General features: G+C 52.2%; 1 protein-coding gene across 4 annotated transcripts in view; it reads left to right on the top strand.

The window, feature by feature from the left end:
- The window catches only part of VAV2 (vav guanine nucleotide exchange factor 2), a 146,331-nt gene that overhangs the window by 108,118 nt on the left and 25,933 nt on the right, over positions 1–12,280 (top strand). For all 4 annotated transcript variants that reach the window (XM_086624933.1, XM_086624930.1, XM_086624929.1 and 1 more), the window contains exons 4-5: positions 1,535–1,603; positions 10,573–10,675. In XM_086624933.1, the coding sequence (XP_086481059.1) occupies positions 1,535–1,603; positions 10,573–10,675 (172 nt within the window). The remainder of the gene's footprint in view (positions 1–1,534; positions 1,604–10,572; positions 10,676–12,280) is intronic.

Here is a 12,280-nt window from a genome sequence, read left to right as displayed (position 1 = left end):
CACGTGGGCAGCTGTTTGTGCCAGATGTTAGGATGATCGCCCAGTGGTCCCTGTCTGCTCGTCCTCCTTATCGCTCTCCTCCCTCCCATGTTGCCTCTTTGCATGTGGGCACAGTTAGACGTGCCGGCCATGGGTGCCCCTTGGTTACCCTGGGTCTGCATCTGGAGCAGAGGCACAGCAGCCCTGGAGCTGGTGGAGTGTGAAATGGTCCCGCTTCGTGGCTGGGGTCACTGAGGCTCGTTTCCCTCCTGGGCTCCCCACCTGATCATGGTTTTGATTGAACTTGCTGGAGGTTCGAGCACTGTTTCAAAACACCCGATCTGAAGTTGCTCGCCAAAGGAAGGGTGAAGTAAAGCAGGCAGGGAAGGCAAATTAATGCTAGAGATGGGATCCAAAAATAGCAAATTTGGGGCTAGGAAGGCTGTGTATTAAATCTTTCGGGAGAGGTGATGTATCGTGAAACAGGGAGGGCAGAAGGAAAGAGGAGGAAATCGCTCTTGGGGGCAGTTAAAAGTTCACAAGTATCCAGTTTTGCTCACTCTCAGCATCCATCCCATCCCATCCCATCCCGTGCAGTTCCTCATCTGGGGACCCCAACTGCTGTCCCTCCATGCCCATGTTCCGTGGCTGGAGTGAGGCTTGCTGTGATGCTGTGACCGCAGGAATCCACAGCTCCATGCAGGTCACAAGGTGCACCCCAGCCCCAGCAGAGCTGTAGCCCACCATGGCCCCGTGCCAGCAATAATACATTGGATTTAATTAAAGCAGTATTTTTCATCTCCTTCATACATTATTTGGTTATTACTTCAGAATGAGCCAAGGAATTCTTGCGTTCCCCCCTCCGCTCTCTCCTTTTCTCTTTTCATCTGCTTTCTCCCCCCTTCCTTTTGCCCTTTTGCTGTCCTTTCCTCCATCCCCAGGGCTTTAACTTTTTTTAGCTATCATAAAGTTGTTACGATGAGGAAGCCCAGGTTTTGTGAGGACTCGTTCCTTCTGGTGGGATTGGCGGCTTGCAGTGGTGGCAGACGTCGGTGGGAAGCAGCTCAGTGTGCCCCAGCCATGCCCTGGCTGAGCAGGCAGGAGCTCATGGGTAGAAAAGCTCCATCACGAATGGAGGAGAGGGTGTTTTTCTGTCTCAATGAGTCCAACACCAGACTTGAATTTGATTTCCACGGAGTCGTTTGTGCAGCACCGGCACGGCAGGGAGCGGCGGTTTGGGCACGGGGTCTCTGAGATGCTGTTAGACAATGCTGCTCCTCCCCTTGGTGCTCAGATGGTGCCCTGGAGTGAACCAGCCTCCCCACCTGGTTTGTTGTCCCACCATGCCGGCGCTGCCCGCAGGAATCAGCGGAGATGATGTTGTCCTGGGAGCTAATGCCTCGATAGGAAAAAACGTGTTTGCAATGAACATTTTGTTCCGAAACCCCCTCTGCTTGATGGGATGCTCGAGGCTGGGCTGGGCTCAGCTGGGGCTGCAGGGCATCTGCTGTGAGGGGTGGGTACCAATAACACTGTTGTTGCTCTCTTTCCTCAGGCCCTTCCCGTCGGAGGAGACCACGGAAAATGATGACGATGTATATCGGAGCTTGGAGGAGCTGGCGGAGTAAGTGGCCTTGCCTTCTGCCGGGGAGGGGACATGGAAGGGGAAAAAAGTTGCAGTGTAGCTCCAGTGAAGTCGGATAAAATTTGACAGGGGGACTCGAAGAGCCGAGCTGGCTGCTTTGATCATCTCGCCAGGGGATTTTTGTGCTCTTACGATAGTCCATCTTTTCCCATGTAGAGCCCTGGGAGACATCGCTTTAATCGGGTGGAGTTGGAGTGATTCGGTGGGGGGCGAGGGGGGCCAAGCCCGCGGGGAACCCCTGTGCCTGCTGCATCCCAGCGTTAGCTGCGAACCCCCGGGATGTAATTCCTCCTTGGAGCCGACCGAAGCCGAGCCACTGGCTGAGACTGGGGTACCCATTGCCTAACTCAGCGCTGGACCCCCACCCCATGGCGTTTCTGGGGCCACGGGGAGTTGGCATTCCCCAGGAGTGATTTTGGATCATGGCAGCCAGCCCAGGGCGGTCCCTCGCTGGTGGCATGGTGGGATGTGGGGCGATGCCACTGGGCTTTTTGTTTCTATATTTGGGTCTCTGGTGTCTGTGTTTTGCTGCCCGCGGTGATGATATAACGGGGCTTTTAAAAGCAACCTTGAACTACAACATATATGGTGAAACGCGGGCGCTGTTGGAATGCGATGGCAGCGTTCCCGTCGCCTTCGGCAGGGCCAGGCTTTTACTTATGAAGTGCAGCCGGTCTCATATGGAGGGAAAGTCTGTATGGGTGGATATGTGGCTTTATACAGTTAAATATTATTGCTCCATAGCATAAATAATAAGACTCCTTAATCCAATGAGTTCCTTACGGCTTCAGTTATTACAAAAGTAAATCATAAATTACTAGTCGGGGAACGGAGTGCCCTGGAATCCCCCGCTCGCGGTTTGCTCCCAGCAGCTACAGTTTAATAAAATTTTAACTTATAAAAGGATCCTTTCAAGAAGAACATTCCCCCCCTTCCCCTCCTAAAGTTCTCAAAATCCCTTTAATATTGGGTTTTAGAATTCCTGATTCTCATGCACGGGCCTGTGTTTAATTGGAGAAAGATTTGCGTGTGACCTCGCGCACAAGCGCTGGTGGGGATGGCAGCGCTCTCCTGGAAATTGAGGTTTCGGCATGGTGGGCTTGGAGCTCAGAGTAGGTTATTCGGTGTTGAAGATGGTTTTCCAGCTTTTAACCACTCTGCTGCCGGTGGTGTGGCTCCCGCGGGGTGTCCGGGTACAAGCTTCCCAAACCATTCCTCAGAGCTTTGCTCATGGCTGTGAGTTGGTCCCTCTATGAGAAAGACTTGGCCGCCCAAGCCCTGTGCTCGGATGACTTGGAGGTTTATTTCTTTTTGAAGAAAGGCGCGTGTAAATCAGCACGGATATATTTGCACAAATCCCTTCATCCAGATCTGCGCTCGTGGTACAGCCGGGTCGTGCGTGGAAGCACAACCTACGAAATGGAGACATAATTCACCCGGAACTGTAAAAACCCCAGGAATGCCCCAGGGAGCCCTTTAGCAGAAGCGTTGCTGCTCCCGCTGCCCGGTGACACATCGGCAATGGTCCCCCCTTTCTCCCTTTGACAAGGAGCGTCTCTCTGTGCTTGACAAGGAAACTTTCATTGGAAATTTGCCGGTCACAATGGTGCACACTGGGCACTGATGCTGGGCACTGGCAAACCGTGGGGCCGCATGAGAAAGCTCTTTCTTAGCTGCTGCTGATCCCTAAACGGCTGAACAAGGGCATCATTCATGAGCCGGGAATGATTCAGTCCATCCAGCATCTTTGCATTTAATATTGCTGGTGATCCAGCAGCCTCGGGAAGATCCGAGTGCATCCGAAACGCGTTATTGGAGGCGAGGGAGTGATTTGCACAGCAAGCAGTGAAATGACCCAACGCGTGGCAGGAACTGCTACCCAACAGCACAACCAGACCCCGCGATCCTCCCTTTTGCAAGAGACACTCATCCATCTCCGGGTGTTTTTTTCCATGTTAACTTGCTACATCTGTGCAGCTGAGTGATTATTTTTGCCCTTTGAACTGTTTTGGAGGGATGCACGGTCCTGTCTGTAAAACCACTGTGAAATGTGCCACTGCAAGGGCCCGACCTGCTGTCCCTGGTGGCCTCAAAGGGCTGGGGTGCAGATGAGGAGGGACCATGCGGTGGGCTCGGCACTGCCATGTCACCCCCTGGGAGAGAGGAGTCTTCCTTTGGGTGTTGTCTGCTGTGAGAAAAAGCTCAGGATAAATATTGAGCTGGTTCCAACAAGACAGTTTGGGGGCTGGTAAAAGTGTTTTTTTTGAGAACGTCCAAGTGCTTCATTTTAACCTTGAAGCACTTAAATGGGGCCATTTGGTGTCCCCCGTTTGAGATTTAGGGTGGATTCCTATTCTGCAAAGCATTCAGAAGATAAACATATTTGTGACAGTGGTGCAAATTTTGGAAGCAGAAGGAACCAGCCTTTGTCCCCATTGTCCCTGTGATGCTCTAAAGAGCGAAGACCTTCATCCCGGCTGGCAGCGATGTCCCTCCCGGCCTGGCGGAGCCAGGGACAAAAGCCAGGAGCTGGGAGCGGATGAATAGCAGCACCACGAGGGCCGTTTACGTGCGCTGCAGAAACAAGCTGTCTGCGTGCAGGCGCGGGGCGGCCGCGGGGTGCTGGTGTATGCAAAGGGCGTTCATGCCTTGGTGAACCCATTGTGCTTCCACCTTTGGGGTAGCACAGAGATTGTGCCGCATGCAGCTCCCTGGTGCTGGGTCAGCCATCCAGCAGATCAAGGCAGATAATGGCCTGGAAACAGCTATTTATCTTTTTTTAAAAAACACCAAAAAACAACCGACCAAACCCACGAAAATAAAAGAACAGTTGGAAAGGGGAGGGGACACTAAAAGAGTGTCAGGGGAGCTAGAAAGTTCTCAAATTCCCTGTCCTCAGCCCGCTGGCCCCTCGGTTTGCTTTGCCGTTGGCAGATGGGGGCATACGGAGAGCGCGGGCAGATGGCGAGGGCTGGGCTTTGCGAGCGGTGCCCGATCGATACCGGGAGCAGCGGGAGAGGGGCGTGTGTCCTGATTTATTTCTGCACTCCCTAATGCCAGACCCTCGAGCAGCAGCCGGTTTTGGGGGAGTTTGCCCAGGAAGTGAGCGGGGCTTTGCGACGGCGGCACGTTCACTGGAGCTTGCTCCCCGAAAATCGAAGCATCCCTTGTCCCGGTGAGGCTCCGGGGGGTCTGCGGGGTGCGAGCTGCCACCTCCCGCACAGCCACGGCTGCCAGGCTCTGATGGCAGTTGGTAGTTTGTCACCTTTCTGCTGAGCATCTTCCCCACCAACCACTTTTCCGTCTCTTGGTGATGGCTGTTTCAGCTGCCTCAAACCGTTCTGAAGTTATACTTAAGATTTAACCGAAATTTTTTCTGCTGCCACTAGATCTCTCTTCAGTCGTTTTGTCTCATTAAATTTCTCAGAGCCATTAATGTGGGTCCTCTTCACGGCACCAGAACGTTGTCGCGAACCTTCTCCGCTTCATGGCACCGTCCCTCTGTGCAGGCTGTGGTAGGTTACACATAGGGCAGGTTTTGGGTTGTTTGGTGGCTATTTGAAGAATTCGGAGGCAGGGAGAGGAGCTGTGAATGGTTTGATGTGAAATATTTAAGTTGCATACTTTTGCCTCTTTTTCTCCTTTTAAAAGTAATTGGGGAGGGGAAAAGTTGTAGTGTTGCAAAAAGGATGAAGAAAGTGTTTTAAGCAAAGCAGCTCCCTACCAAACTCTGCGCTGGAGATCCCACAGATTGATGTCTCCCAGTCTCATTTGGAGCCACAGCTCGCTGGGAATTTATTCCCAACAAAAGTATTGGAGATACCGGTGCGTTTCGTCCTAGGGAAGGGGAGTTGCAGATCTCCTGCCTGGCCTCAATTTCTTCAGCCATGCAACTCCTTTAGGCACAGACTCTGCCAACAAACTGTCTCCTGCCAAGAGCTTCTCGCTGAAGTTTCTCCTACTTTCACTGCTGTCACCAGCATTGCCTCCTTGTATCTTCCAAAATAGTGATGCGATCAGCAAAATTTCTCAAGTGCCTTAAAAAAAAGTACTGAATAGAGGAGCCAAGGTGAGATGATAAGTTAGCTGCCACTTTTCTCATTATTTTTGCTATGTTGGAAAAAACCACACATGCCAGCCAGTTAAATAAATGGCTCCATGGTACAAGGCACTCAAGCCATTGCACTTGTAAACGTGTCTTTTCTTCTCTGTCGCCAGTAAAGATTTTTATATGTCCTGCTGTGCCATCTCTAGGATCATGTTAGTTACTATAACTGCGTGAGGCTCGTTCTTGGGATTATAATATTCCACTTTGAATGGAGAACGTAAGACCCAAGTAGATGGCAAAAGGCCTCTCTTGCTGTTTCCAGACGCGTGTCTCCATCCAAGTACAATCTGGCTAATTAAAACCCTCAAGATTTAATTAGCCCGCAAGATTAATTAAAATTAAAACCCGCAAGATCTCAAGTCTGTGCTGCACATCTTGCAATCCTTCACCCTGAAACCTAAGCCTGCCAGATGTGCTCCAAATATAGGACTCTGCTTGTCCTCGTCTGACGGATACTGTGAACGAGGGGGTTGGTCAGATGAACCATCTATTTATAGCTGTAAGTGCAGAGTAAGACTGAGAAAGTGGAGGATTACTGGGGCAAACTGGAGCCTCTCAGCTGTCTCGGGACCCTGCGAATGCACTTCCAGCCTGGACCCGGTGGTGGCTTCGAGGTCTTCTGGCTCTTAACCTTGGCCACAGGGCTGGAAATGTGGGTTTGTCTTTTGGTTGTCTTATTTTAGCTTCTTCTCCTTTCTCCTCCTTTTTTTTTTTTTTACTTTTCCTGGTGGTTCTGGCTCTTTCATCAGTGCAGCAAAAGCAGCGCCGTGGTTTGGACAGGATTTTGACTTGGTGGGTTTGCCCTGAGGGCCTTGCTTGGGCTCGTCCTTGAATTCTTGAGGCTGGTACAAACTCCTCTAACTTCCTGGAGCAGCTTTTATGGATGAAGAGATCCTTCAGTGGCCCTCGAGTCCCTCAGAGCTTCCTCACTTACCCTCCTCATCCCCAGTGTCATTGCAAACGTGATGTGCAGCGTTCCTTCAGCATAGTGGACCTGCTGCAGGTTATTTATTGGAGCATCACGGCCATCTGCACCCATCCACCGGTGCGGGCAGCCCAGTCTGGAGCTCATCTTCTCCCAAAGCCTAAATGTGTACTGTGCCCTCTGTTTTGGCCCAGTGTTGAGCTCTGGAAGGCTGGTTCCCAGTGTTGGGAACAGTGGGACCAGTGCCTTCACGCAGGGCAGTGAGGTTCTTCCTCAGACTATCTCAGCTTTGGCATCGTATTTGGGGAGATGGCACCTGGAGCTGCCACAGAGGGACCCTGCCCTTCCCCATCTTGCTCCTTCCATGTTCCTGTTTGTCCCTTACTCCCAGGCAGTGGCCTGGTGTCAATCCCTCTCATCAGGGAGCTGCTCCTTGCCATGGCAGCTGCCTGCTTGGGAGGGCGTTTGCACAGAGCGGGCATCACCAGGGAGGAAGAGCTCAGCCAAAAACATTGTTTTTGCCTGAAATTGCCTTAGACGTGAGAAAAGCTCTATTCTTTTTGCTCTGAATGAGCTTTCGTGGCTAGGCAAGATGCTGCCAGCCCAAAGCTGGTTACATCCATCCTAATAACAGTAATTGCAAATGCTGGCGTTAACTCTGAAGGGCGAATAAAATCCCTTTCCTAAACCCAGAGCTGTCAATGAATGTCCTAATCTGGGCAGTGGCTCGTAGGCTCCGATACCCACGGGTAACTCGCACACGCTGCTGCTTTTATTGAAGAAGTAAATTGCTTTTCTTTGTGAGGAATGAGGTGAGGATGTGGCCTTCCTCGCTCAAGTTGCTCAGTCTACGCACGACGTGCTGGGGATGCTGAACTTACTGCCTCTCGCGGCGGGGGACTGCGCCGAACGCGGAAAATACCTGCCCCGCTTTCCCTCCCCTTGCGGCATATAAAATTGCGTGTGTTCTTCAGTTGCCACTGTGTAAAATCATCCCGATGCCTCTTCTCTTCTTTGGTGGTGGGGAAGGTGTCTGTTTTCCACTCCGACAGACGAAACGCGGAGACGGATGGAATCAATACGCGCAACGCAGCGGCATCAAAGCCGTACGTGTGCCGGCAGAGCTCGCCCGCTGCGCTGCTCCGAGAGAGGCTGATCCGCACCTTTTCCTGCTCTCTCTAGAACTGACCGGCTCTGATGTTTCTCAGAGATGCACTAGGAATGTGTTCTGATGAATAAAGGCATCGTTGCTTTAATACCACCATGGCAGTCGGGTTTGAGCATCTCTAGTGCCTCTCCCCTGGGCTCTGAAATGGAGGCGTCTTTCTAGATGGCCCCAGGACAAGGGAGTTTTCCCTATTTTTTGCCTCAGGCCAGAAATCAGAGATGGGAAGGGTACTGGTGGTGATGAGTGGGAGAGGAGCACCGTGGTTAGAGCAGTGAGAGCGGCAAGGTGCTGTCAGGATGTGTCCCCCTGTGATGGGCGCAGTGTACGTGTCAGATGGCTCTTGGCAGTTCTGTGGGTAAATACGCTGCGTTGTCCCTCAGTGGATGTTCCTGCTGCTTTCCTGGAGTCCCAGCGGAGCTCTGCGTAGGGCCACGCCAGGCCAGGTCAGAGGGGCACCTCTGCTTCTCCAGGCTCGGTCCAGGCAGCTCATTATTTAGCAAAACCCCTTCAGCATCCCACGCTGCTGCCTGGGTCCCACACAGTGATGTCCTGGTGTGTGCCCAGCCATGGTCCAGAGCTCCTGGATCCTTGGTGGGGGAGGAAAGAAAGGCTTGTCCAGGCCCTGGGCAAGCAGGTGTGGCAACCCCTGGGCAGCAGCAGGTGTGAGGCTTGGACAGGGTGTCTGGTTGTGCTTGTGTGCAGGAGAGGAGATCCAGATGGTGCTTGGGATGTGGGGCTTCCCAGGGACACCTCAAGATTGTAGAATCATGGAATGGTTTGGGTTGGAAGGGACCTTCAAGATCATCCAGTTCCAACCCCCCTGCCATGGGCAGGGACACCTTCCACTACACCAGGTTGCTCAAAGCCCCATCCAACATGGCCTTGAACACTTCCAGGGATGGGGCAGCCACAACTCCTCTGGGCAACCTGTTCCAGTGCCTCACCACCCTCATTGTAAAAAAATTCTTCCTTAGACCTAATCGAAATCTCCCCTCTTTCAGTTTGAAGCCATTGCCCCTTGTCCTGTCACTACATGCTCTCTTCTCCTTCGGCACGTAGCCCGAGACAGTTGCTGAGCACTCTTGTTGCTGGTGATGAGCAGCTGTCACACGGACCGAGCTCCGCTCCGGCAGCAGCATCACCGCGGCACTCGCCATGGTCGTGTCATACCCAGCTGGGCTTCTGCTTGCGACATTAACCCAGCCATAAGTTCCCTAACGACCCTCGAGCCAGGGAAATGATGTATGGAGAGACAGCCAGCCGTGTGAGAGGTGCGAGCGGGAAGGGAAGATTAATCAGGAACTGGGAGTTACTTGCTCTGGATAAGGAGCGGAGCTGAGAATATAAATATTGGTACAGATAATAACGATGACGGCGACGCTTGGGACGGGGGGAAGATGGATCACCAGCTATTAGTGGGCATTATTATAGCAGCTGCAATGCATCACTCTGGAAGAATGGGATGGATCCATCATGCCAGTGTATTTATTTAAAATCCACAAACTTTTATTAAATAAATCTGGTTTTAAAAATAGAAAGAACCGTATTTAGAAAAGAAATAAAGCTCAGTTTTGCCAACAGATGAGCCGTGGTGATCCATGCTGTTTAATATAGAGATGTTGAGTGTTGCAGTTTGAGCACAGTTTTATGCCTAAATATATTGGTATGTAATTAATACCCGTGTTGAAAGAGAGCTCGTAAAATATGTGAATGCTGTTTGATATTCCAGCGTTTCACACTGTCCTGATCCCACGGGGTTGACTTCGGTGGGAGCCGTTAGCAATCAGCACCTGTAGATCTAAGCGCTAAAATTATTATTGTTAATTGGTATTTATTATGGGTTGGATTTTCAAAAGTGTTCTATGACTTAGGAGCCCCTGGGGGGTTTGTAAAGGCTCAGATGACAATTAAGTACCTAACGCCATCGCCTTTATTGGGCACTGCATCTTGGTGATGCTTTTAGAGCCTGTGCTTGCAGGGGCATCTCCTGAGTGACGTGGGCAGTTCTGAAAACGTGGCTTTTTTGCTGCTTAATTTATCTCTGATGTAAATATTGCTGCTGGGCTCTGCTCAGTGTTGGGGCTCAGTGCTTGGTTGCCTTATGGTGATCAGGAGAATCTCCTCCTTCTCTGGGACCTGTTGGATTAAAAATCGCCCAGTCACCCATCAGGGCAGAGATTGGGCTTTGCGGGAGTCGGTGCATCACCCGTAGAAGCTGGGTCTGGAACAACCCTGTGCTCCTCATCCTAAAGAAGAGATGCAGGAGATGAACGGGAGCCTGTGAGCATCTTCGGAGGCAGGTGGACCTGGACTTGGTCACCTGCAGTGGCTCAGATGGTCCTGCTGGGCTGCTTGGCTGGCGAGTCTGACTCGGCCAGGCCGATTAGCGCCCAGCAAAAGCTCTGCAGGGGCAGAGCTGGCAGACCGAGGCAGGCTGGGCATCACAGGCACGCCTGGCACGGGGCTCAGAGCCGCTTCTTGGCTGCGATCACTGCTCGTGTCAAGCAGCGTTTTGCCTTTTCCAGCCTCCAGCGAGCGGGAGGAGACGTGCAGCCAGTACTGATCCGTGGAAAAAACCAAGACCTTCCTAATGCGAAAGGGGAACACGGACCAAACGTGTCAATGCTGCGGGCCAGGAGGGTTTTCTTATTGTCGTGGTTATCCTTCCTCCTTGTTGGTCTGCCTGATCCAGTGGCAGCAAACGTGCCCTCTTTGTTATCGCTAAATCGCTCTCCTTCTCGTTCCAGCGAACATGATCTGGGGGAGGATATTTATGACTGCGTCCCCTGTGAAGATGAAGGCGATGATATCTATGAAGATATCATCAGAGTGGAAGTTCAGCAGCCCATGGTAACAACTTACATGCGTTTTTAAAGCTACGCCTTGATGGGAGGAGAAGGGAGAGGATTCAATTAAATAAATAAGTGTCTGCCAATGACAGGTGATGCTGCAGGGAAGCGAATTGCTTTGCATCCCTCCTTAAAACTGAGCTGCCTCGTGAGAGGTAATAGCAAGCCAAGCTGGGATGGCGGTGGGCCGGAGTGGGTTCTCCAAGGAGTTTCCCAGCCCATCCTGTCATCTGGAGGAGTTTGGGGAGGAGGAAGGGAAAGGAAGAGCTAATAAGCCCTAAAAGATAAGCTAAAAATAGTCGTTGGGTGCTGAGCCAAGGCAGCGTGTGTCACTTCAGCCCGTTCTGGGGAGAGGGGAAGGCAGCAGCTCTGCCTGCTCCAGCAGCCAGATGTGCCGTGTCTGCCATGGGTATTTTTAGCTCGGGGCGAGCGCTGACAGATCTGTGCATGGAGGATCCAGCGCTCCTTTGTGCCTGTTGCCGCTCCTGCCCAGGTGTCTCGGAGCAGGTAGATGTTTACAGTGGAGATTTCTGGGGCAGTGGGGACCTGCGAGGTTTTAGGGATGAGCAGCCGACCCCATCCATCACCTCTAAAAGCCTTTTGAGGATGGGGAAACCTGAGCGTGTGGCATGCACAGCCTCGCGGAGGGGCTCATGTTAGCTCCGAGGACTCTGGTGCAAGTATTGTGCTCCATGGATGACCAGGAAGGTGCTGGTGGCCCTTGCATCTCCCCAAAGGTGTTCAAGGCCACCCTCACTGCCTGTGTCCCCACGCCGAGGAGACGGGCTGCGCTGGCTTCTGCTGGTGCAGAACTGGAAGGGACAGTTCCACCAGAGCGTGACCTTCCAAATTTTCTCCCACCCTCTGATATCTGCCAACCCCCAGGCTTTGTGCCAGCTCTAATTACTCCCTCCTGCAGTAGAGAGGCTGCAAACAGCACTGATGATGGTGCAGACCTCCCTATAACAAAGCCAAATCAATGAACAAGTTTGCTGATCAATTAAACCCCCAGAGCCAGTGCATGGCTGTGCTGGATGAGGTGCTGGGAGGCTGGGAAGATAGGGCTTCTCCCCATGGAGCCCAGCAAACAAGCTGAGCTGTGCAGCAGAGATGCCTGAGCACCAGTTTCTCACCCGTCCCAAGCCTGGCTGCAAGTGGTACGAAGACCGTGATGATGGTGGTTAAGTCATTTCATCCCCTCGTGCCTTGTCTGCAGCCTGAGGAGCTCCCTGCGCACCAAAAGCCCTTCTGGATCAAGGAGTCAGGCACAAAATATCCCCAGTGATCCTGCCAAAGCACTCGGAGCTGTTTACGGACACCGGTGGCAATGCCAAAGTCGGCACAGCTCGTTGGCCACCAGTGTTTTTACCATGTTGCCATCAGTTGTAGAAACTAGTTGGCCCAAGAATTGCCCCTTGGGAAGGTTTTGGTGGGAGTTTCTTGCATAAAAGGCAAAAAACGGGGAAAGCTCCCACCGTGTTGGTGTCCAGCAGCTGGGTAGTGCAGGATTAGGGTCAGTAGAATTGGCAATTTTTCACCATTCCCTCCACAAAGTTCCATGTTTCCTCAGACACCCCTGGGCAGTGATGGAGGTGATGGCTCTGAC

The sequence above is a fragment of the Tauraco erythrolophus genome, chromosome 22 (assembly GCF_009769465.1).
Source record: "Tauraco erythrolophus isolate bTauEry1 chromosome 22, bTauEry1.pri, whole genome shotgun sequence".
NCBI classification, from domain to species: domain Eukaryota; kingdom Metazoa; phylum Chordata; class Aves; order Musophagiformes; family Musophagidae; genus Tauraco; species Tauraco erythrolophus.
The sequence above is the reverse complement of the archived record's forward strand: the minus strand, read 5'-3'. Positions and strand labels throughout refer to the sequence as shown.